Here is a 26,656-nt window from a genome sequence, read left to right as displayed (position 1 = left end):
TTGGTTTTCTCCTTTTCTTTTAGTAGTTTTATACTCGTGGATTTTCAGTAGAAATTCTTTAGAATTTCATATGAAAATTAGTGTTAGAATAGTGTGAAAGAAATCTCTGACAAGAATTTGGATCACCGCATCACACTATTCAGGTCATTAACCATATCTTTCCTTAATTTCCATTAAATTTTTTAAAAGACTTTCTTTTCTATGGATAGTTCAGAGATAAGTAGTGGGTGATATTGCAATTTTTTTAAAAAAATACAGATATTTGGAACATAAAGTTAAGTTGAAGGATGGTTTTTTATAATATAGCTTTTACAATATAATATAGAAAGCATTGATAACCTTCCCTCTTGTTTGTAATATGTTCTAAGGAAGCATAGAATATTGGCATATTAAGATAACGGCGGAAATTCATTCTAAGCTTTCTATATTGACGTTTGCTCAGGTTGAAAAATTATGGTAATTCATCATGTTAATTTTGGATCTCATATTCCCTTTTTTCTAGTTTTATCCACGACAGATTTGAAAATAAATCTAAAAGATCTACTAATGTAAATTAAAAAACTGGTGCAATTTTCTGCTAATTTGCTATATACTTATTTAGTATCACCGCAGAACTATATATCTTGATTAAATTTGTAATCATTATCTATTTCAAGTTTAATATCAATCATGGTTCGAAATCGATAATTAAATAAAAGTTTAAAAAGTCAGCAAAATTTAATTTTAAGAAGTAAATAATAAAAATATGTACGGTTTTCTTTCTTTCTAGTTAATCATCAAACAAATGTGTCTCAAAAAATATATAAAAAAAAACAATAATGATTTAAAGAAAGTGAAAATGGATAAATAGATTAAAAAAGAAAATAGAAAAAGGAGTGGTTGAGGAGGTTGGGGAAATAAAAAGTTAAGGAGTGAGAATAGTAATTAGTAATATTGGTTAACGTCAATGTAGATTCCAACCTCCGGTTTGCGGTGTTGACGTTTTACAAACATGATGGATCTCTGTCTCTTACGCTCTCTTCTTTCCAAAACTCATGCATTAGCATTACTCCTTCTCCTTCTTCTCCTTCCTTCTCTTCTCTTCAGATCTCCTGATTTTCTCTTTCCCCCATGGAAATTCCTTCCACCACTCCCAAAACCGTCGAAGAAATTTTCAAAGATTACACTGCTCGTCGTGCCGCTCTTGTTCGCGCCCTTGCTCACGGTCTTTTTCTCCCTCCCTTCTCTCTATTTTCTCTTTTTTCCTTATAACATCATCTGCATCACTGATTTTCCTTTTCTTCTTCTTCTTCTTCTTCTTCTTCTTTTTCTCAGATGTTGATGAATTCTACGGCCTTTGTGATCCAGGTGATGGGTCCTTCTAAATTATGCCTAGTTTTCATTTTTGTATCGCTAAATGTCAAATTTTTTACGAGTTTAACGAGCTTTTGATGCATAGCGAGTTTAGATATTGTTTACTTATCACTTATATTACATAGTTTTGGGAATTGCTTCAGATTAATTGTCTGTTTCTTGAATTTGAAGTTCAATTTTTAGAATTCTGCGCCGTTTCTTTCTAGATAATTTTTTTTTAAAAAAATGATATTTACTGTTTCTTTTTTAGCTAAATGTCAAATTTTGGGCGAATTTAACGAGCATTTGATGCATAATGAGTATAGATATTATGTCGTAATCTCGTTTAATTACATAGGATTGGCAGATGCTTCAGACTGAATGTTTGTTTCTTTAGTTCGAAGTTTAACTTTTATGATCTTGCATCGAGATCCTGGATTTTTTTTTACATACACTTACGTTATCTTAATTAGGCAGTAACTGGTGTGTACCACAATGCATGGATCGGTTTTCTATTTCATTTCTTATGTGAGAGCACGGATTTACCATTGTTTTAGATGCTTCTCATATATTTTTAACTTTGATTACTACATTTTCAGATAAGGAAAATTTGTGTCTATATGGACATCCTAATGAAACATGGGAAGTGGTTCTTCCAGTAGAAGAGGTTCCACCGGAGCTTCCTGAGCCTGCCCTTGGAATTAACTTCGCTAGAGATGGCATGAACAGAAAAGATTGGCTATCTCTTGTTGCTGTACATAGTGATTCCTGGTTGCTCTCTGTGGCTTTCTACTTTGGAGCAAGGCTTAATCGAAACGAAAGGTAAACTGTTCCACTTTCGATTTTCTGCTTGCGGGCTATAAGTTAGGGAGGTTCTGTTAAATTAAATGATTTTTTTTTTTAATTCTGCATTTATGTGAACTTTTATAGGTAATGCCAATTTTCATTTCTAATGTTTCTTCTTGCATCATTTGCAAATACTCTTTCTGACATATAGGTGATAAGTCCATAACCAACTGTTGCCCACACAACTTTCTTTTGTTTCTCAGCTTATTGTGGTTGATTTACCTTCAATAACATTGTTACTGTTTGAGTAATTGTGGTTTTAGAAGGATGAAGATCTACTTAACTGTTTATTTAATGTGATTACATAATGATGTTTTCCGTAAAACCATGAACTAACTTTTTCCATCTTACAACCATATAATGACAGAAAGCGTTTATTTAGCTTGATGAATGATCTTCCCACTGTATTTGAAGTTGTGACAGAACGGAAGCCTGTCAAAGAGAAGCCTAGTGTAGACAGTGGAAGTAGATCACAAGGAAGCTCTAAGGTTTATTTATTTGATCATGTTTTTTGATAATTCACAATTCAACTTTCTATGTATAATTTTCTCCTGGGGTTTGGTTCATTGAATTCTGGGGAGGAGATTGGACAACATAATCTTTGTTCGTTCTTGATTGTCATACCATTGTCTAAACAAATTTTGGGCAGAAGAACTTCCCATTAACTTGACATATTGCTATCATGTCTTCTTAAAGCATTTGGAGTAGTTAACAAACTTTTTAAAGCTTCTGAGCCTCTATTAACTTGATAAGTTTCTATTGTAGAGATCCAATGATGGGCAGGTGAAAAGCAACCCAAAACTTGCCGAACAGAGTTGCGAGGAGGATGTCGATGAACACAGTGAAACCCTCTGTGGTAGCTGTGGTGAAAATTACAGTGCAGATGAGTTCTGGATCGGCTGTGACATCTGCGAAAGGTGGTACCATGGAAAGTGCGTAAGGATAACTCCTGCCAAGGCTGATAGTATCAAACAATATAAATGTCCTTCTTGCAGCATGAAGAAAGGCAGACAGTAGAAACTAAAAGGCAGACAAATGGCCGAAAAGTACGAACCCCTGGTGATTTAAGAAATTGACTAATGGAGCATAGTAACATTATTTCTTAATGTATGTACGAATTTGTAGTTAACATGTTTACATTCTCATGGGTATGTTGGATCCTGAAGGTTGACCTCTCTCAAGAGTCTCAACTATATCACTTTATTTAATTATGGTGGTATATATATCGTTTACATTAGGATGATTATCTCAAGCAATGTCTTGAAAGGTTATGGAAATTGATGATCCACTCTTCTACTTGTATTTCAAATTGTCATATGTTAGAAGAAGAAGAAACCATGAAAGCCATGTGGCAACTTTCAAGGCCACAAAGTGAAGGTGTTAAGTAAGAAGTCATGTGGTATAAAAGGCTGTGTTTGGGTCCAGCAATAGCAGCCATCAGCTTCAGGACATTGCTCTTCCCCAGCTACAGGTACGGCTCATCAGCCAAACAACCATCCATCTTATCAATAAAAAAAAAAAAAAAAGGGACCCCTCCACACACACACACACACACACACATTTATTTAATTTATTTATTTTAATTATTGTCATTATTATTTTGTTAATGGATCGGATACGTTGCTAAATACTGACCAATAAATTGGTTGGTGGAGCCTGAAAAAATGGTATGGGTGTAATCTTTCATCAACAGAAGATGAACCACCTGTGGGAGTTGTTTGATCTAAAAATCTTTAGAATATACATTTTTATTCTCGAAATTTTTAAGAATAAGTTAGAAAAAGGCTATTGAAATAATACTCGTTTAATATTTTGAATTATGTGTATGAATTTTTAAATTGAAAAAATAATTTAAAGAATTTAACTCTGCTCTCCTTTCATTTTTATCTCCTCTCCACCTTCCTTCCACTTTCTTCTTCACCCGTTTCCCTCCTCTTTTATTCTTCTTTGATTCCTAATATTTTCGTTTTCTTACCACTGTTTAACACCAATCCCTAAATTTGCTATCTATGCCAATTTTTCTAAAAATAGTTACAAATATAGAAATTAGATTCAAAATAATCAATTATACATCAAATACTTAAAAAACTTTACAAATATAACAAAAAAAAATCTGTTGCCCAACTTCATGAAGCCCAAATATTCATAATGATTCAAGCCGATTATGCCCACATGTTAGAGCTTCGTGGTTGGCCCAACTGCATAGACACCCCACATGTTAGCTCATAACATTACTCAAAGAGATAACTACACATATGATCGAGTTTGGACCCAATATTACACAAATATTTACTAATAGTTTCCAACTTTGATCTCGTTCTTTTAAAGTTTAGTATTTGTGGGGTTGAGAGATTGAATCTTTTTCCTCTTCACGAGAAGGTTTTCTGAACCCACTTTGTTCCATACAACAATTGGACACTTGCCCTACATGTAACTGAATATATATGTATATAGATATATCAACATTTTAGTAATCTTAATATATGAACAAAAAGTGAAAACTATGAATGAAAATAAAAAAATTTCTTTGAAAATATACAATATACTTTAACTTTGAGTCCATTTGACAAGTTTTTACTACCAAAATTGGAAAAAAAATGCAAAGAATAATTAAAAAAATTAAAAATGAAAAATACAAAAGTACAAAACTTGTCTTTTCTTGTTAAGTGACTAAGTTGTACTTTTCATTCCAATTTTCCCATCACACAACCACTCTATCAAACTTTTGTTTAAAAGGTGCAATCAATTTCTAAATTTGAGTTAGGTATGTTTAAATCCAGAAAAATATATATAAAAAGGTAGATTGTTGATTTTTGAAATATCATTTCTCATATGCCTTCTTATGCATTAGCCTCCCATTACTCTCCAATACTCTTGCTTTCATGCATTGACTTTATTATTTCTTTGGCTGTGAAATCATTTTGTTCTTTTTCTAATATCTCTTTCTCAACAACTTTGCTTTCTTCTTCTCTAAGTTATGTCTCTTTCTAACATTTTAATTTTCTTTATATGCATTTTTCTCTATTTAATCTCTCTCCCAACCAAATTAAAAAAATATATATATAGAAAGCTGAGATATTTGTTAGTTTGTCAAAAACTAATTTTCTTTTCCATTATTGCCAAGCAAAATACCATATATATTAATATATCCAAAGTTTTGTATTGTAAGTGGAAATGTGTAACATGGTAGTAAGTCTTAGTTTTATAATGGATTGTTTAAGAAACCAAAAGTAATGCATGAGATAGAAGAAGCCTAGCTAGGTTAGTTGTTGTAACACATGTTTTGACCAATATTATTTTATTTTATCAAATATTGGATAATATCATTCTTCATTTGATAAAATAAATATATAAATGGGCATGTTTAAAATGATGATAGGCAGAAAGTTGAATTGGTGTTCCCCTACCAAAAATTGAAAAAAGCATAGGAAAAGTACTTACATAAAGAACTTTCAAAGTAAAACAAATATTTGAATAAAAGTAAATTAATCATGCATTGAGATTTTGGTGATTTAGTCTCATTTTTCCTACTTTATTTCTTTTTCCAAAATATGGGTCCACCCCCCCTCCCCACCCTATTATTTGGTACTTAATATATTTTCGATAGCATTAGTAATGCTATGTTAAGGAAGAAAGGTAGTTCGTATATCAAATTTTAGTTTCGAAGTTATATAAAGTTGACTTTTGACTTAATTTGAATATTTTTCATGGAAAGCCATTCAAAATTTGTATTGAATTTGTCCAAGAGATTAATACAACTAATGTATTCAATTTCTTCATTCAATCCAAATTAATAGAATATATGAAATACTAGCTAGTTGATCAATATAATATTTAAGTGAAATAATGCATGAATGTTGAAATATTTTAACATGTTAGCCTAACGGCATTCAACATTTTCTAAAATTATATTTGCAATGAATACATTCATATATCATTTTGTTGAATTAAACACGTCGCTCCCTCTGTAGGTATAAAATAATGTCTTCTTATATTTTGATTTTTTTTTTTTAAAAAAAAGTATTTATACAATTTCAAATTATTCTGAACTTGAAAATTATAATTTTTTTTAAGTAGGACAAATTGAAGTAAGGGACGAACTTAATTCAAATTTCAAAAGAAGTATTACATATAAGTGGAGGTATATATTTGAAAGATATAACCCTAATTTAATGACTGTAACAATTTGAAAATTGATTTTTTTTTAAAGTGTAGGCTTTTATAATTTTTCATTGTCAATTAAAGCTCCAAGCTTTTACACATGCAAATCATTTTAGACTCTTATGTTATGATATCTTTGAAAAATCCTCTCTACATCAAATTTAGTCATCTCTTTAGTTAATTTGGTACATATTTAAGAAAGTTTACACACATGTAAGAATGAGTGTTGAACAATTTAAAAAATAACCTAACTAAATAATTCAAAATATTAACCCACTCTTGAAAATTCAAAAAGTGTAATGGATATATAGAATTAGAGGTTCTTCCTAATATTTTTAAAATAAAATTTGAATATGGCATAAATTAATTAACTCTAAAATTGGTACAACTAATCCATATATATATATAGATATAGATTTATGAGTGTACATAAGAATATGGGGAGAAAAGATGGTTGAAAATTGAATATGGAGTATGTCAATTTGGGTAAGCCAATGGGTGGAAATGGACTTTGTGGCTTACAAAAATGGGAACCCTCGTTGCATTCAAAACGTGCGTTTTGACGGCTTCTCTATGTGGCACCCACACAAACTTTCACTCAACCGACTCAAATGCAAAACTTAGGGTTTGGTCTCATTTTTTTTGATGTCACCCTCCCTCTTAAACCCTTTTTCATCGCATATGACAATTTGTAATTCTTTACTTAAGTGGGTTGCACTTAAATGAATGTAACCAGAGGTGCATTTCTAAGAAAAAAGAAGAAGGGATGAGGATAGGTTAAAAATACTAATACAGTATGTTCGAAGAGCCAAAGAGTTGAGCGAGTGCGGTCTAGAGGGTCAATTCAAATCCAATCCAATTTCTACTAATTGAGTAAGGTCCACATATTAAACTTCGAGCCTATGTTTAAGACGTTGGACTGACTCAAGCCCGTCCCAATTAGTGTATGAGGTTTATTGAACTTTGCTCTTGGGTCAACCTTGAACATTTGATTCTTTGAGCTAAACTCGTTCAACTTAAACCAATAGTGAAAGTAACGTTTTACAATAATTTTGAAGATGGATAAAAATGACTTTAACAATTTCAAAATTACTTTCGAATGCCCAAATAATACATGCAACAACTAGCTAGTGTCCTATCTTCTATTCGTTTTTTTAATTGAAATTTTGCCACATGTTTTAAATATGCATGCATTGATTGACCATGTAGATCAATTTGGGTAAGATTTGAATTTAATGTGGTTAGCTTTTAATTATAAAGTGTAACAATATTATGTTTAATGCTACATAAGCTATTTGTAAGAAAAAGTGAGAAAGAACACTACTTTAATTGTTGGAAAAAGTGGTTAAGAAAAACCAAAACAAAAAAGAAAACTACTTTAATTGACACCTCAGTTTTGCTATTATTCTTAATTTGATTGATTAACAATATATTATATAAAGGCTACTTAACTAAATTAATGATTTGGGAGAGAAATCAATTTTTTTAAGAACACAAAATTGAAAACACTTTATAACGTATTTTAAACTTTTTAATTAAGACAGCTGTTAAATCAACATAATTTTAAAATTTGAGGACCCAGCCCTAGGTAATTTTCTTTTAAAAATCTACAAGTTTTGAAATAGAAATAATTCACAAAAATTTGAACTACCTAACTGTGCGATTTATTTTTCTAAAATCATATATAATAATATTGAAGACTAATCTTGAAGTTATTGATACTAATTGAATTGTATTCATTTTGACTAAACTTTAAATAATTAACCATGATAGATTTAATCTATATTTTTTTCTCTTATTATTATTAATAACTATTATTACTATTTGAAAAGGTGAACTTAAATAATCATATTTTTGTAAAAACAAAACATAAGAAAGCAAATCAATATCAAATCAAACCTTACCTAGAGAAATTGAGATTTTGTTTGTTTCCTTTATGATTACATTCATGAATTATGATATGTTTTGTAATTTTAGTCATGGGAATGTTGGAGGAGTCAAACTCTTGTGTTTGATTGACAAAATAGATAATATATTATAATTGTGATCAAGACGAAAGGGAATAGATAATTCTAACATCCACAATGACAAAGTGGTAGATTAGAACCAAAAAAGAAAAGAAAAACAACACAAAATTAAAAAGAAAAGAAAAAAAGTTTTGAACATACAATAACTTGAATAATTAAGGGAAAAGACTAACCATATTAACTAATATTACAGCATTAATTATAACTAAATTGATTTAGGGTATTATTGTTGATGTTTTGAAGTTCCACAAATACCCTTCTTCCTAATATAAAGTCTATATTCATCAAAGGTCATTGGTGGAAAAAGGGATGGTCTTTCTTTGGTGAGAAGCTCCTTGGATGGTTCAATTATCAAATCACCTTTGGGGTTGTAGAAGAAAGCCAATGAAACTCTTTCCTTGTTTGGATTTACCATCACCCTATGCTTCACACTCTTATATATTCCATTGCTTAGCACCTAATTAAAAAGCAAAAACATAAAAACATATTAATTTTATACATACAGGTATGATCTATAGCAAATTAAATAACCTATCATCCTTTTTCAGAGTTATGTATAGTTTATAATTAGAACTTGGTTGTTATGGTTCGATAAAAACTTCATTAATAATTCATTCTACTATCTTATTTACGAGAGTTTATCAAATGAGAAAAACTACTAGACTTAGTCTTCATGCATGTGTAAAATAAATTTATTTATTAGTTGTAAAAGCAGTTTTTATTTTATTTTAAAAGTATTATGAGTATTATATATAAAATATATATTGTTACTTTGGATTGGACTTTTATTTAGATTGGTCGAACGAGCCAATCCGAAGACGAGTCAATTAAAGAGAGATCCACGTCCAATTCAATATTACAATTTATGAAAGAATAATATTTAAACCAATAATAATTTATGAAGATTGTGAGATGTGTGAGAGAACAAACCTGAATTTGATCACCAATGTTAACTATGAGGGCATTAGGGATAGGGTCAACAGTGATCCAATCATTTCCCTTGAGAACTTGGAGGCCGGGGACGTTATGGTCAGCCAAGAGAATGGTGATGCCACCAGGGTCCGAGTGGGAGGAAAGCCCTAAAGTCAAGTCAGGTTGTGGGCATTTTGGATACATATTTGCTCTCATGGAACCACCTATTCCTTTTTCTCCTCCAAATGCATTTAATAAATACTCTTCTTCAAGCCCTAATCCCATTGATAATCCTTTCATTAATTTCGCACATACCTTCACCACCTCATCCCCATATTCTTCGATCACTTTCCTGCCCAAATAATTAAATAATAAACCCTTCTTCAATTCATTATTAATTAGCATAAATTCCAAGTAAATTGATGGATTAAAGTAAAGTTATATCATATGATATTCCAAAACAACCCACTACAAATAGAAACTTTAAATTAAACTTTTAGACGTTATATGTTTCTGATATGTTAAAATATGACTTACTAAATAAATCAGCAAACTATTATTAAACCTACGAAACCAAGGTAAAAATACCATTTGAAGTCAATCTAAACCAAATTTTTGTATAAAATTTCTCGAGTTTCCACCTTATTTACGTAGATAAGAAATAATTTTGTAAATATTTTTAAAATAAAAAATTATCACAAAGTCAAACCAAGGCTGGCAAATAGATAGGTTGCAACTAAGTTTTTCCCTTAATCAGTTGGCTTGTAAACTGCAATGAAAAAAAGTTCATTTATCTCTATCTAATGAATGTGGTGCTCTAAAATTTAAAGAAAGTTTTATTTATCTATCTAATGAGCTTCACTTTAGCTTTTAACCATAAAAAGATTGCACCACATCAAATAATAGTTTTATCACTTGAAAAATAGTTGCACATGTGCAACCTAATTAACTATAACCCAAGTATTTTCAAAACTTGATGGCTAGCTGATCAACTACAATATTTTCTTCTCTTCTTTTGCACTTTAACCAGCGATGGCCAACGGAACTGACTTCTATTTGGAGTAGCAGTCAGTGTTGCACTCATCTCTCGATGCATCACTTTGCAGTTATAAAATGGAAAATGGCTTATGATTGGACACACACATACTTAAGTGAGTTTCGACAGAAACAGATACAACATGAGGTGTAACGAAGAAACAGCAGAAGAAAAGGAGGAGAAGAATATGAAAACGTACTTGAAGGAAGAGGGAAAAGCAGGCCATTTAGTTGGATTTCGGAGAGACAAAGGCAAAAAATTTAAGAAAAAGTAATCACTCCAATCCAAAATGGCTCCTTTTTCAATCCCCAACCGGCTTCCATATCCTTCATAGGTCGCTGGAGTATTTGCATACTGATTCTTCAAATCCAACGGCTGATTAAAAAACTCCTTCCAACTCTCCTTCACACATTCTATCATCTCACCACTTATCCCATGGTTTATTATTTGAAAAAATCCCCATTCTCTACACGCTTCCGCCATTTCCTTCACCGCCGCACCACTCTCCACCTTCTCCATATCCACCACCGGAATATTCCTCATCTTCTTCACCGTCCCACCATCTGGCCTCTGCGACGGCGGCTTCACGTACCTCCCCGGAATTTTACTTATTCCACTCTCTGCCAGCGACTGCACACACACCACCGGCTCCGGCCAACTCTGCAGACAACTACTATTCATTATCTTTCTTTTAATCTCTTACCTAACTGAATTAAATTGAATATTTTCTGTTTTTTTTTTTTTTTTTCTGTTTTGGTGGATTTTAAGGCTCTTCATTAGTGCACATATTTATAGGAGAAGTTAGAGGGAACTACGTGCCTATAAAAAAGGGTTGGAGTACATATAATCATATATACATTCACATGTGATGAAATCAATAAATAATTTAGAAGAAAGATTCTAGTGGCTTTTATTTGTTTCCTGCGCCGTGAAAAAGTTGCCTTACTACTTCAACGCAGTTGACAGCGTACAATGGAAGAAGAATACAAAAGTTAAAATACCTCTTTTATATCAAAACTTATACTCAACTGACAAACACACACAAGAAAAAGATAGTTCCGACGTTTACAATGTAAATATCGATACAAAATATTTACTGTTTATCTTTTATGTTACATGGGTTCTTTTAAGATATAATAGAAATACTAATCAAAGCCAAAATACCAATAGATTTTAAAGTCCAGTGGTAGGACACATTAATGGAAAAACATCAAATTATTGGACCTTTTTGTTGAGTACGGATGACTACCATCTTTTCTTCCATTATTACCATAGAAAATAATGTGAATGATACAAGTTCACAACAAAAAATTGTTGGACTTTGTACATTATTCAAGGGATTTGGAGGGGAAAAAAGAACTCGTGAAATGTAAAGACGAATGGAAGAATCCAATCGGGTCGAACTCGGATATTTTAATGGTAAATGATTCGACGAAACCCAACAGAAAAAGGGCGACCGTTTGTTCTTGTTTGAAAGGGTAAAGCAGAAATAGAAAAGTTTTGATGTTTTGAAATAATATTGTCGTTTTAACTTTGAAGTGGGTCAGGTTGGAGGGGAACTCCTTTTTTTCCCAACTTTCGACATGTCGGCATATACTTACTTCCTTTCATTAGTCTCCAACATCAGCACAGTACCAATGATAGTGAGCATATACATATACATCATCTCTTATTATTAGATATATTTAAATTCACCATGTTCCATCCAAAACCAAATTGTCAAAACAAGTTAATTTAATAGTAATAGAAGAGCAAAATTTTGATCCCAAATCTCGATGTTGAACAAAGTAGTAACTATCAAGGTGTAAAATTATCATTTATAATATGTTATTGTTACTATCAATTTGATTTAGGAATAGTTTATACGATCACATTTAAAGAAGTAATATATGCCTTAATAATATAAAAATGAAATTCTATTGAATTGATATTAATTGATTATCTTATAATATTTTTGGATATAATTGGATTTTTTTTAGAGTTTATAATTGATATTATAACTACATTCATATATATTTTGTTCAACCTTACTCTAATTAATGTTTTTAGAGGAAAAAAATTAGATTATATTGAGCTTAATTTAACAAATTTTTTCATATGTGTAAAAGGTTGAATTCACCTACTCTACCAATATTAATTTTTAATGTTTAAAGACTACAACATTACCTAATTAATGCTAATAAAAAATTACAAACTAATTAAAACAAAGCTTAATTTGTTTTTATCTTACCGACTGGATCGTCGAAGGTTCTTATAATAATGTACTTTATTGCTCACTTAGAGACAATTAAATTAATTAATCAATTACTTCCAAAATCCAAGTGTGATAAATAGAAATAGAATTAAAAGCTTCCAAAATTATTTAATACACTTAAAAGCTATTCTTAATTATAACACTTTTCGCAGTTTTTTTAATCCCAACATTTTATCTTTTCGAAAAAGAAAAACTAATCTTCTAATCTTATTGAGATCATTTACTATTTATTGCTAAGTTTCATTCAAATTTGTTAAAGTTAATTACGATTTATTCCAGTTATTATCTTTTCCCTTTTCTTTTTAATGTTTATTTCTTCCTCTATATTGAATGTTAACTTAATCAACATGTACTCCAGAATAAAGACACCCAAAAATTCAACAAAGAAAATAACCTAAAAGAGAAAAATAGAGAACAAGAAGATTAAAAAAAAAGCCATAATGGGAATAAATCAGAGTTAACTTTAAACAAACATATTTTCATAAATATTTTTTCCAAAAAAAAGTCAAATATCTTAAATTACTTCCCATGAGCATATTAAGAATGACATCCTTGTATCTCTAAATATAAATAAACAAATATATGTATGTATATATGTGGATGGAATAAAAGTTTTAACTAAAAAAAATAGTATATTATATAGAAAAAATACACAAAAATATTTAAAAAAACATAACTTCAATTTTCTATATATGACCAAATTAGTTATATTAATTATAAAACTATCAAAGAATCATCCGTTTTAAATTTATAAAATGGTTTGTGATGAGTTTTATTATATTTTTTTTGTTATTTTTTAAAAATCTATATATATATATAAGACATATTCTTACCGTTTTAATCAACAATATGATTAAAGTAATTTAATATTTCCACAAAATGGACGTGGGGTTTTATATTTATGCTTTAATATTGTGTTTATGGATTGTTTTAAAATGATTAGTTTTGACTTTATGTTGCAAATTCATTTATTAAAAGGATGATTGGAATACTAATGGAAGAAAATTAGTAGAATTAATAATATATATATATATATAAAAAGAAAGAAAAAGAAAGAGAAGGATAATGTTTGGCCGACATCCACGGGAAAGTGACATGGGATGGGATTGTTGTGGTGTCAGAACAACACGTGCGATATATTGAAATAAAGCACGTGATAAATCTTAATTGAGGAGGTGATGGTATTTGTGGGCACATTATCAAACCCCACCTTCCCCCTCCCATATTATATTTTCTCTTTTCCCACTTTCATTTTATACTCTTTCATTTCCCTCAACTTAATTTATTTACCTTACCTTACCTCACCACGTGTTTTCCTATTTACTTTATAATCCTAAAATTTACCATTTAAATAAATATATGACTCATAAGTAATATATATATATATATATAACGTTGGAGACAAAATAGGAAGACAAAGGTCTTCTCCCCATTCCACATTTCTTGATGTTACTCTCTTAAAAGGGTCAATGACTCAATGTATGTTCTTTCAATATGGTGTGAGATACACTTCATACTCACCTTTTGTTTTTAGGGTTAATTATTATCGATTAATAAATTAACTTTTTAATTAATTAAAATTCACTATTTTTCATCCATTTTTATGATTATCTTCAAATTAGCTGTTAAGTATAGCAAGTAAAGTAAATAATAAAACATTGAAGAAATTTACGGGATCAAATTAAAATCTTTGTTTGTGGAAATAATTTTTATGGGTACTTGTAATTTTAAACATATAGCATGTGAGATGATGATTGGTGTTTCTGTCTATTTAATTATATATTTGAATAGGTAAAATAAGCATGCATAAAAATCAACAATATTTAAAAGCAGTAAGCTAGAAACTATATAGTTGAATATAAATTATAAATGATGTAGGTTGGTTGATGACAAATCAATTTTTATATCCAAAGATTTGGGGTGTATGAAAAATTTGGTATAGCCATAAAGGATTGGGTAATTCTCCACTGGAAATAATAAATGATTAAATTATAATAATTTAATATGGGATCATCTTTTTCATCAACAAGCTTTTTAATGTTTTTGGCTTTTTGGAAGTACTTGATTACAAATCAAAAGATATTACCGGTAGGATTCAAAGATTTGGAAAAATTAGGACAATTTTGAATAATATAATAATAATAATATAGTTTCTTTTCTCAAAGATAAAAATAATAATAATATAGCTTTTGATATCAAGAATATAGATATATATTATTAGAAGTAAATAATTTTATAGTTTAAATAGTTTTCATAATTCATCAAGTGGAATCATATTTGTACACAGATCCCGTTCAAACACTCTAACACACTAAATTTGAATAATTCACTCTAGGCAAAAAATAATAGTTTATTCACCCTAGGGAAAAAATATTAAAACTATTTATAAAAAATTCTCTATGTCTATTTAAAAAAAAAAAATTTGTTATATTTTAAATTGTTTCATTTTTCTTTTCTTGAGTAATTTATTTTTAATTACAAAACGAATAGACAAAAGTCTTCAAAAAAGAGTTGTTATCATCCTCGAAATTGACTTCTATAAAATTTTGCTATACATATTCAACGATCAATAAAAAAATTTAACTTATCTTTTAATTAACATGAAATGACATATACTTTCGTAGTTTGGGATCATAGGTACATTTATGAAGTGCTGATTAAAAAAAATTGTTTCGCATTTGATTATAAATTTTTCTCACTCAAACAAGCGTATGTAGAAGTTCTTCTTATTAAAATAATTGCTATAAGAAGTTCGGTGCTAAGAATTGAATCATTAACTTTTGAGATGATATTAATATATAAATGTATGAAGCACCATCTTAATATAATAATATGATCTAACTATATATATATAAATAAATAAATGGAAGATCTTTCCATTACTTTTTTATTTTTGCATGTTTCTCACATTTTTACTTATATTTTGCCAGCCATGTGTACATTCTAAAATACTTTTAAAACTCTAAAAAATTTCTAATAAATTAACGAGGTGGTACGGAACAAAGAATATGAAAAAACGTGAAATACATGAAGAATCGATATATAGTGTGTTCCAACTATGTCTATGAGGAAGAGAGAGAACAAATTCATGGTATAACAAATGTGTTAGCTTTGCCTATGTAGTTAAAGTTGTTTGAAACGTCATATAACAAGTTCAAAGAATTGGTAACTCATTTCAAACATAGAGAGTTTACTATTCGAAACTTCTTAATCTAAAAAAAGAAAAACGTAACACTCCTCAAGCGTATATGCCTTTATTTTTGTAGGGTATAATCTCTTGTAATCTTGTTGAACTCAAATACATGCATCCATAAATCTACATATATATATATATATATATCCTTAGGTATTGCAACCAAAGATATCTTTTTATCTCAATTACGAGATATTTGAATTTTTATAAAGAAAAAGAGAGAAAAAAAGTTGAACTAAAATTTTGCAAGGTTGTCAAAGAAGATTTCACGATCTTTATAAAAGTAGATGATTTAGACTTTCCATTACCACGACAAGTGGTTAAGTGTAATTTGTAAATTATTTAAAAATTACCTTTTTCGTGTCCAAAACACCTTTAATAAATAAATGATGATTTTTTATTGTTTATGGTTTTAGAAAATTGTAATTCAAATAACATGATAATAATTGAGACTATTATTATTTCGTTTACCAGTGTTATAAGAATCAAACACACCAATTTTCATCTCACATCATTTTAACCATATAATCCATGTTTAGATTAATAAGTGTTTTCGTTATTTTAATTACATTTCAGTTTTCCAAATAGTTTTTTAGAAGAAATTCTTAGGATGAGTATCGACGACTTCACATCCTATTTTACTTACTCATTTTTTAGAATATTGACAAAATCTATCCATTCAAACACAAGATTAAAAACGTAATTATCTATACATAAAATTGAACCCTCCTTTAGTAACAAATTTGTTTTAAAAAATTCAAACAATACACTCATATTTAGTAACTCATTATCTCCAAGGCTTTATCTAAAATATTTTGAATTTAGTAAATATGTATTTGAAAGATGAATTTTGCTTTTAGTTTTTATGGTAATGCAATTTTTTTAAAAAAAAAAGAAAAAACGCTTTTATTTTAGTTAATATTTGTTTAAATTGTTAATTTGGATTTACTAGGGTTTAGATAGAATTAATTAGTTGATTATATATTATTATCTTGTAAAACTATAATGAACCAATTTAGGGTTGTATTAGGAAGTGCATGCAACAAAATTAAGTGAATTTTTCTTTGAACAAAAGTACAAGAAGCAAATTGAATCAATAAGTGTCAAGAGCATGTTGAAGTGTCAAGTGCATGTTGAGTTAAAGATGTGAAGATTGTGGTGTATGAAGCAAATAGGAAAAGAAGTAAAATGGTTAGAGTGTATCGAATCTGAGATGGATGTGTGTATGCACACCAAATATTCAGTTTTAGAGTTTTGTCTGCCAACGATAGAGAAAGGTGAGTTGGAAGCACTTTGGCAGTAGAATAGTTATGCTAAGAATAAGCCCTTTTTTGCTTCAACACATGTGAAAGATGGATCAATGCCCACACACACATAGTGTAAATTGGGACTGACAAACCCACTAACCAAAAACACCTTTTCTTTTCTTTTCTTTAAAAAAAAAGTTTTATTTATAATATATTGAGACATTCTAAATAGTCTTAATTAATTGACTTTTTCAAGAATTAAAGATAAATGATGGGAAGAATTAGCATTACTAGCCACATGAGAAATAAATTGCAAAAAGCACTTAAAATTTTGTGGCAAATGGTTGGTCTAGGGATGCAAATTAACTTTTTGAATACAACTAGGAGGCTTTTTTAAAATCTCTTGTGATCTCTGAAGGAGCGAACCACCTCAAATGACCATACAATGATATATCCTTAATGGAAGTTTTGAGATTCTATTTGAAGGGTGTTACTGAATAGTCACTACAAAATGATCGATTTTAAATACATGCATGGATCTATCAGCATATAGATTTAGATTAACGGAAATATCAAATTGTATATTGAAAACAATAGAAGAGATCCATGTTACACTATTTAGATAAAACAACTATGATATATCGAGCACGAAATCATCTCCCAAGTCAAATGCAAGTATCATTCTCTCTTCTTGCTTACAAGCTTCCACCCATGCCTACCCAAAAGCCTTGATAATGGGATAATGGAAAAAAGATATATAAATTGCAGGGGACCATATATCTCATTATTAAGGGATGTTATATCAAAATATGTTGGACCTAACATCATCTTAGAGTTCATGTCGACATGTGACCGGGTTCTTGCGACAACAAATTGACGACAACCATGAATAATGTGTAAATATCATCGATATTCTAAACAAAACTAAAGTCAATTAAATTAATTGAGTTGTTGGGACGGACCATATTATTATTTGTTTGTTTGTAAGATTCTATCCAATGATTTTGAAGTTGTAGTGAAGATCTCTTTCCAAAAGAATTCCTATCATTTACTCAAATTCATTGTGTTTAGTTGAAAAACAAAACAATCACAAGATAATGAAACTTTAATTAATTATCTACGGACATGAATTACCTCAATCAATTATGAGAAAGTGATTTAGTTGACCAAATTAGTCTAAAGAAAAAATCAAGGAAATTTTGTAACAATTTATAGTACTTTTTAAAAAGTAGTTTTATTGGGGGTTAGTTTTCCAAAAAGAAAATCATAAATATTATTTAAAGAAACACATGTTGCACATTATGGAGAGTATGAAGAATAAAGTTGTTTTTTTTTTTAGGTAATTATCTTCTCAAGCAGCAGCTGCCGTATTCGTATTGATAAAGTCCCTATGGATTTGGGGTGCGCCTGATGGGACAAACCATCTTCTCATTCCATGCTCACACCTTTTCTCCTCACCACAGTATATGATACACTTTTCACCATATATCAGTTCATTATCCATATATTATAGATCGGTATACATCAAGTACACAAATCGAGATCGAAAGAGAAGCAATTTTATTTATTTAAACAGAATATAGCACAACGTATAGAAATGATATGAAGATAGAGGTAAAGAGGGTTTATATTATATATACACATGCATATGTGACTTTTCTTTAAAACCCTAATTAAACCAAAAATATAAAGATCCAAAACAGAACACACAAAAACTTAATTTCAATAGTCCTTAGGTGTGCTTTTTTATATTATTATTGTTTTCTTCCAATTCTTCGAGGTAGTTTTCTTCTTGTTAAATAGAAATTTTAATTAGTTTTTATTTTATCACATAATCTTTGTATGTTTTTAGTTCAACCAAAGAGTTTTATTTATTGGGACTTAAGGGTAAGGCCTAAGGGTATAATCATTTTTCTAAAATCAAATAATGTTGGTGTGTCTATATGTATCTATATTATTGTGCCAAACTAAAATATCTCTCTCTCATAGGTGTGTTTGTGAATAAAAAACATGTATCATGGACATTGGGACCAATAATTTGAAAGACAAAATCTTATAGTCAATCATTTATATTATTAATATAGGTGTAGTTTATTTCACACGAAACTATGTATTTCAGATAGTCATATATATATATATTGTCAACATACACTTAATTTAACTGGCATCTGTATGTTTTTTAGAATAAGAGATTCTGAATGCAAATCTCTCATCTCAAGTTGTACTTAAAAAAAACTTTTTATATATATAGTTTGCGTTGTACTTAAAAAAGAAAAAAAAACGTAAAATAGCAGAAAAGTAACATACATATTAACAATAGTTTATGAGAATGTTGTGGTATTGTGTTATTATGTCCTCTTAGTTGTTCAGAAAATCGATACACAGATCAAACATCGTAATAGAGAATAATTTTTATTAGAAAAGCAACACGTATAAAATAAAATAGAAGGCCAGAGTCTCTTGGTTGTTCGAAGTGTCAAATAACATGTTCAAAACATTTCTAACGTATCGTTTAAAAAACTAATGAAAACGTTTGTGTCCACTGTGAATTTAGAAAGTTTGAAAAAAATCAAACAATTGCAATGCACAATAGAAAAGAAAAACTACACATTAGTATGATGGCATTGACACACTTTGACTATCAAATCAATCAAGAATTCAAAGTATTTTTAGTGTACTACTTCCAATGCCATAAGCCTTCTTCGTACTCCAAAAGAAACTCTTGTTCATATAGAGTTATAATTTTATAACTATCATTTGCTAATTAATTTCTGGGAGTCATTAGTTATTAATAATCAAAATAATTTTCCCTGCATGTGTATAAAAGCTAAATTTTTACGTAGTTGAACTCTATTGTCTTTTCTTAACTTTCATGACGATTTTAGAAAGTCGATCTTTTTGGTTGTTGAAATTATTGGATATGAGTTGATTTCTTTTGATTTTGATGGTTCGGCCATCACATATTTAGGCAATTAAAACACTTCTATAGATCATGAACCTCTTAAAACTACTTTTAAGTCGAGATTTCTTTTGCACAATTTTTTACATCATTCAAAGAATAGTGCATGAACCCTCCAGAAGTATCAAATAAAACAATATAAGAGATTATATTCACAGTATAAAATAAGATATCAACTCTATTGGGAGAATTTCTCCTCATCATTAAGAAAAAAATATTAATGCATTGAATCTATACATTATTCAAATGGAAAATTTAAGATTTATATAAAATAAAATAAGATGCTCAAATGTGAACTAAATTTTGGCTACCAATTCAGAAAAAACAAACCATGTAAGAGACTTAGAAATTGCTACGTTTTAGCTCTTCGTCTCTTTTTTGTAGTAATACAAAGAAAGTGTGGAAGAATTAAACATTTGATTTCGAGAGGATGCAATGTATCGCCGATGGTATCACATGGAAAAGAAGTAAGTTTTATAATCCCTAATTACATGGAGAAGATCATTCACAATCACATCAAAACCCTAATGAATAATAAGCACTGTTGAGGCAACTACTTAAAGTTAGTGTTAGTGTGGACACTGTTCAATGTCCATTCAGACAAACATTCTCAGTCTTTTTTTCCCTTAAAAAAAATACTATTTTCTGTTGGTCACTCACTCCAAGTCAGTAATATATTATAGTAATTCATATTAAAATTAACCTTGTATAAATATATAGTATTTTTTCTGTTTTGAGAAGGTATTCTAACATGCAACTTGTGGTGGGAGATTTGAATTCAAGATCTATTATTTTCGGGTACGTACATGTGTCGATTGAGTCGATTGAGTTGAGTTCATAATAACTATAAATATATATATCAACAGAAAAACCAATAATAATGTTTAACTGAAAAATGACAAAATCGACACAATTTAGATTTTTTAAAAAAAACTTGCATTTTTTCTTTTCTTGAACAATCTCGACCAGGAACATTCTCAGCGGGTGATACGATTTCCTTGTTCGATATACTTTCAATTTCCTACTACGAGAACTAGGGATGTCAACTTTTTCGAACAAATAATGATTAAAAAAATTACCTATTAGGTTGTTAACTACAAATTTTGGGAATACATGAAACTATTTATTATTTAACAAAATTCGATAGAGAAACAAAAAAATAGTATTCACCCTTAGTAGTAGCCAACAGTCATCGTAGTTCCTCTCCAGTCTCCCTCAGTCAATTCTACCATAACTGTGAGGCCGAGAAAGGCTTTCTCTAGAGAAGAAAAAGAAAAGGAAGAAGAAGGCCCAAAAAGCCCAGCCCTAAATGGGAAGTGAATATATATTCATTAATGCAGCTGTATTTTACAAACCATTATCCATTGATTCAGTTTGTGGCTTTATGGCTAAAGCCCCCTCTTTAGTTTCACGTGGACGACATTTTAAATGAAGAGCAGCAAGCAGCACCAACAAAATCAGTGCTATATATATATAAGCCTTAGTATAGGCCTCCCCCTAAAGGTAAACCAAAACATTAATTTCGCCAACTTTAATGGGGGAGGGAAAGAAAGGGCCCACCAAAGCCCAATAAAGGTAAACCAAAACATTAATTTCGCCAACTTTAATGGGGGAGGGAAAGAAAGGGCCCACCAAAGCCCAATAATTTGAAACTGAAACGAACAACAATATAGCCCTTTTCAGCTAGGCTCTGCCAACTCTGCAGAATTAAAAGCAAGTAAAAGCATTAGCCAAAAGCAACTTGTAATATAATAGAATAGAAGCTGTACTGTTGTGGTTAACACTACGAGGCATCGCATTTTACATTAACAAAAAAAAAGGAAAAAAAAAAAAAAGAAGAGCATTTTAGGTGGGCCAATTAGACACATACTGGGCCGCCATATACTAATCGAAGGGGCCGGGCCCAACCCAACAAATAATCACACAAGAAGAGCAATTTTCAGATGATGTAAGCCGAACGTTACACTGCTTCTCGTATGTGAAGAAACTAGATGCAAATATCCTCTCTTCCGGTTGATTGTATTATTCACTCCCCAAGTTTAATGATCCATCTTTCATCAGCTTGATGCTCAGACTGTTAAATCTCCCTCTTGAGTAGTGTCGAGAAGCCTTCCTCCAATCCGTTCCCGTTTTCATCATAGCCACGAATTCTTCGTAACTTATGAGTCCGTCCTGCATTTCGTCCAAATCAGTATCAGTTCGATAGATATTTTAAGATTCAAAACACGGAACGTGGAACGAGGTCAAATCTTCACCTTGTTTGTATCTACTTCTTGAAAGATGTCATTTGCAACATCTGTACAATCATCTGCTCCATCTTCTACTAAAGCATCTCGAAGTTCATCTGGCTCGATGAAACCGTTTCCATCCTTGTCGAAGTAGGAAAATGCCTTTCTAAGGTGCTCGTCATTTGCCATTCTTTGTAGATGAAGAGACACTGCAACAAATTCTCCATAGTCCAAGGTGCCTTTCCCATTAGAATCAACCTGTTGTCAAAAGCATTGCCATTCGAACTGTGTCATTAAATAATATATGAAGGAAGTATTCTGATCAAGAGCATGTTCATCTAACTAATGCAATGGCATATAGTTTGCCAATCCTTAGAACCAGCAGTAATAATTGTATTTGAATGGTGTCTTTGTTAAACTGGGCAACAAAAATGGACAAATAGATTGATAAACAAGAATACTCACAGCTTCAATCAACATCTGAATTTCAGGCTCCGCAAGTTGAGAGCTAAAGTAGTGAATACCAGCTTTTAGATCTTCAATGTTAACAATACCATCATTATCAGTGTCAATCTTCTTGAACATTTCTTTGATATCTTCAACTTCTTCGGTGGACAAGAAATCGGCAATAACCTGTTACAAGGCCCCATTGAATTAAGTTTTAAGATGTGTATTAATAAACAACAGAACAAGCATTAGGGGCATTTAACCAACCCGTAAGGCCTTTCTTTTAAATCTGTTCATCATGGAAAACTGTTTGAGCCTTGATTTGACAACATCTCCAAGTGGAACATTTGGAGCCTTTTTAATATTTTGAAGCCAAGGATGATCTGTACACAAAATTGAAGCAACACATAACCCAAAGTCTCAATCAAATTTCCAACAAAGCACCTTAATAAATTTTAAGCATAAACAGTGATATCATAAATACTTAATACTTAAACACGTCAATAAAAGAAAAGTTTGTGTCTGACTTTAAGCTAAGCGCATGCAGATTGTTAACAAAACAAACAGTCCTTTGACGAGAACAGTGTCCAATTCCTAGATGATGCAATCAACCAGAGGTCAGAAAATGTAAATTACCAAGAACTTGCTTTGCACTCAAGCGAAGCTTTGGATCGGGCTCCAACATTTGTTTCACGAGACTTTTAGCACTCTCTGAGATACTGGGCCATGGATCACGTTTGAAATCTATCAGTCCCCGGAGAATAGCTTGAGCCACCCCTTGTTCAGTCTCTACGAAAAAAGTACACTCAGGTCAACAGAGCATCTTGTATCAATTAGCTATATATATTAATTAATCTATGGAACACGAAAGTGAAGCAATCAGATATTATTTATCAATGATATAGTTATACCCTACAAGGAACACTGTGCAATTAATTATTAATTACCAGCCCAAAAGGGAGGAACTCCGCACAACAAGATGTATAAAATGACCCCTGCGCTCCATATGTCTATTTCTGGTCCATAATTTCGCTTCAACACCTCTGGGGCCATGTAATATGGACTTCCAACAATTTCAGAGAACTTTTCTCCTATAGTTTGGTAAAAATTAGTCAGACCAGATCACATCTGTTGTCTCAAGAACGAAGAAAATGGCAATAGTATTGAAAGTATAATTTGATTAAGACAATTATCTCGATATATTGATCTAATATAACACGAAAGATTCCAAAATACATCAAAATTGTTCACAAATTCTTAACGAGCTGTTTTCCCTCTCCTCATAGCGTCAAGTTCAACCTACATTGAAGTACTAACTAGCAAGTACAATGTATAACCTCGTCACTCCATCTGACGGCAGGAAAAACAGGTATAAAGTATTTCTACAACTTTGAGATGTCATGGTATGGAACTAATGACACTCTTAGCCAAAAATGTAAAACCTTCTACCATATTGTGGTCGAGAATATAATATCCTTATCTGTCGAAGGATAAGCTCCAAAATTGTATTCATCCATGACCAGAAACACGATTCCAGGATTTTAACAAAGGACAGCTAGACCACATTTTTAGATCTTTTGATATTAAGTGGGGCCAAAAAAATCCAAATTGAACACATACTAACAACTCTAAACCCTCGGAAACTTGAAATAGGCCAAAAACGTATTTCAACTTGAAGTGATTGCTTTCTGCTCAACACTGTTCTAATGCAATCCTAAACAACGATGAGGGCAGACCAATTTGAAAAATTGAAATCATAACTCTACAAGAATTGGTATCATACATCAAGCTCACAAGCTACATTGTAAATGCTACATTCCAATCAAAATTCTAACCTGGCTTGAAGAATATAGATAATCCAAAATCTATAGCCTTGAGAGGGGAATTCTCCTTCTTGTTAGCGAACAAGAAATTTTCAGGCTTCAAGTCTCTGTGAATTACCCCATGCTTATGGCATAGTTGCACAACCTCAACGATTGTTCTCATAACAGCCGCAGCTGCTCGTTCCGTGTAATGCCCTCTTGCGACAATTCGATCAAAAAGCTCGCCACCCTCACACAATTCCATCACCAAATGCACAGCATTCTCATCCTCACAAGCTTCCTTCAAACTCACAATACTCGAATTCTTAGGCAAATGCTTCATAATTGCAACTTCACGCCTCACATCCTCAATATCCACAGCCGTCCTCAACTTCCGCTTCGAAATACTCTTACAAGCCAATAAATCCCTCGTTTGACGGTCTATACAAAGATAAGTAACACCAAACTCACCTCGACCAAGCTCCCGATCCACCATATACTTCTCCTCAATATTCTCCTTAGGCACACCATTCAACACCGTAACTGGTACCTTCTTTCCCGCATTCGAGTCCCGACGGCTGTGATCCTGTCCCGAAAAACTCGATTTCACATCCTCCCTAGCAACAGCCGCCGGAGATCTACAACAATTCCCCATCAGAGTAAAAGAACCTCAAATCTCCACCGTTGGATCTCCAAAAACCCTCAACCAAAAGCAGTCAGTACCAGAGATAAGCTTTTGAACATTCAGACCATAATGTCAAAACCCTAACCCTAAGAAGAAAAGAAAGAGAGAGAAAGAAGAAGGTCCCCGTGAAGTGAAATCAAAGAGTAATGTCAGGGAAATGGAACCGTAGAAGGGAAATTGGGAGAGAGAAAGTGAGTGTTGTTGAAGTAGAGAGAGTGAGTAGAGAGAGTAGTACGGGGTAACGGCTCAGACGCTTTGGAAGGGAAACCGTCTTTTGATAGAAATTAATGTTATATAATTAAAAAAAATTAATTAAGATTTAAGGCTTAATTAAAATTAATATAATCGTCTATCTTTTGGGGTCAGGGAATTTTGTCGGCTACGTCAAGAAGGTTGAACGGTCGGAACGGGGCCGTTTTGTGGGAACATGGTGATGTTGAGATGGCCCCTTTTTTTGTTTTCTTTCCCCCCTTTTTTATTTTTTTATTTATTTTTAATTACCATTTTACTTTTTTTCTTTTTATGTTCTCTTCATTTTATATTTTATATATTTTATTATTTTAATTTTAATTTTAATCAAACTCCTCGAATACAGACAGAATGATAACTGCTAATTTATTATCTCGCTTTCCTACTTTCTCCCTCGTTTTATGGATTTGATTCATTTTGCTTCCCATCGAATTATTCCTAAGCTCTCTTTTTCATTTAAAATTATTTATTTTAAATTCTTATTCTTCCTGACTATTTTTTTCCACTAAATAAAACCAAATCTGTTCATCAAACATGTATTTCCATCCTTTTCAACTTCTCCATTTGTTAAATAAAAAATATTTTGAGATTTTTCGTTTTATTAGGTTGGTTTTTTTAGTCGTCTTCAACTTAAATTTAAAATTATCTTCCTAAATCTCCGTTAGTTGGATTTACTAACGAATTACTCATGATGTTATATATGTTTGTTAATTTTTTCAAGCTTCCTAGATTCAATGGTCAATTTTTTTTCTGATAACTTTACCAATTCAAATTCATACAAGTTAGATGAACTACCCAAACATTACTTAAGGACATTTTTCAAATATCATTTAAGTTTTTTCTTCTTTTTTATTCTCACTTTTCAGGGGCTAATCAAAGACCTCTAATAAGCATACTCAAATAGCTTTACTAAGCTATGCATGTTTTTTTCTTTGTTTTTGGTTTCTTTTTCTTTTACGTTCTTCTAATTTATTTTGTTGATTTTATGTTGACCTCAATGAGTTTCCCTTCTCGTTATATTGCATTTTAATTATATTTTTAGACATGTCGTTTCGTTAGTATAAGTAAGTTATTGCATATGACATTGTCTTATTCTCTCAAATCTTTTTATGTGTATTTTAAAATCAACATGTAATATAAAACATAAAACATCAACATGAATCAAGCTCAATTAATTAAAACATACGGTATTGATGAAAAGTTTTGATTTAAGTATATGGATATATGATTTGTGAGGTTAACGAATACATATTGTTTAAAACTAAATTGAAATATAAA

At 30.8% G+C, this 26,656-nt stretch overlaps 3 protein-coding genes across 3 annotated transcripts; 1 reads left to right on the top strand and 2 right to left on the bottom strand.

The window, feature by feature from the left end:
- Positions 1-918: 918 nt before the first annotated feature.
- On the top strand, positions 919-3,480 carry LOC101211970 (PHD finger protein ALFIN-LIKE 1). Its single transcript, XM_004137669.3, has 5 exons — positions 919-1,204; positions 1,315-1,347; positions 1,932-2,154; positions 2,546-2,666; positions 2,944-3,480. Exons 1-5 carry the CDS (start codon positions 1,111-1,113, stop codon positions 3,193-3,195), a joined length of 723 nt encoding a protein of 240 aa, XP_004137717.1. The 5' UTR covers positions 919-1,110; the 3' UTR covers positions 3,196-3,480.
- Positions 3,481-8,347: 4,867 nt separating this feature from the next.
- Positions 8,348-11,088, bottom strand: LOC101217574 (probable 2-oxoglutarate-dependent dioxygenase At3g111800). Its single transcript, XM_004137855.3, has 3 exons — positions 10,514-11,088; positions 9,297-9,630; positions 8,348-8,823 (listed from the first exon to the last, which is right to left on the bottom strand). The coding sequence occupies exons 1-3, from the start codon at positions 10,993-10,995 to the stop codon at positions 8,590-8,592; spliced, it is 1,050 nt and encodes a 349-aa protein (XP_004137903.1). The 5' UTR covers positions 10,996-11,088; the 3' UTR covers positions 8,348-8,589.
- A 10,597-nt stretch (positions 11,089-21,685) lies between these two features.
- On the bottom strand, positions 21,686-25,099 carry LOC101211735 (calcium-dependent protein kinase 13). The gene is made up of 7 exons (XM_004137668.3): positions 24,478-25,099; positions 23,590-23,733; positions 23,279-23,431; positions 22,910-23,025; positions 22,661-22,828; positions 22,223-22,453; positions 21,686-22,139 (listed from the first exon to the last, which is right to left on the bottom strand). The coding sequence occupies exons 1-7, from the start codon at positions 25,097-25,099 to the stop codon at positions 21,990-21,992; spliced, it is 1,584 nt and encodes a 527-aa protein (XP_004137716.1). The 3' UTR covers positions 21,686-21,989.
- Between the last annotated feature and the right edge of the window lie 1,557 nt (positions 25,100-26,656).

Source organism: Cucumis sativus, chromosome 3 (assembly GCF_000004075.3).
Source record: "Cucumis sativus cultivar 9930 chromosome 3, Cucumber_9930_V3, whole genome shotgun sequence".
NCBI classification, from domain to species: domain Eukaryota; kingdom Viridiplantae; phylum Streptophyta; class Magnoliopsida; order Cucurbitales; family Cucurbitaceae; genus Cucumis; species Cucumis sativus.
The sequence above is the reverse complement of the archived record's forward strand: the minus strand, read 5'-3'. Positions and strand labels throughout refer to the sequence as shown.

Coding starts and splice junctions, on each gene's coding strand:
- LOC101211970 (XM_004137669.3), top strand. CDS start 1,111: ATGGAAATTCCTTCCACCACTCCCAAAACCGTCGAAGAAATTTTCAAA. Junction 1,205..1,314: donor TGTTCGCGCCCTTGCTCACG/GTCTTTTTCTCC, acceptor TCTTTTTCTCAG/ATGTTGATGAATTCTACGGC. Junction 2,155..2,545: donor AGGCTTAATCGAAACGAAAG/GTAAACTGTTCC, acceptor ATATAATGACAG/AAAGCGTTTATTTAGCTTGA.
- LOC101217574 (XM_004137855.3), bottom strand. CDS start 10,995: ATGAATAGTAGTTGTCTGCAGAGTTGGCCGGAGCCGGTGGTGTGTGTG. Junction 9,631..10,513: donor GCTTTTCCCTCTTCCTTCAA/GTACGTTTTCAT, acceptor TTATTTGGGCAG/GAAAGTGATCGAAGAATATG. Junction 8,824..9,296: donor ACATTGGTGATCAAATTCAG/GTTTGTTCTCTC, acceptor CTTTTTAATTAG/GTGCTAAGCAATGGAATATA.
- LOC101211735 (XM_004137668.3), bottom strand. CDS start 25,099: ATGGGGAATTGTTGTAGATCTCCGGCGGCTGTTGCTAGGGAGGATGTG. Junction 23,432..23,589: donor AGTTCCTCCCTTTTGGGCTG/GTAATTAATAAT, acceptor CTTTTTTCGTAG/AGACTGAACAAGGGGTGGCT. Junction 22,829..22,909: donor TTAAAAGAAAGGCCTTACGG/GTTGGTTAAATG, acceptor GCCTTGTAACAG/GTTATTGCCGATTTCTTGTC.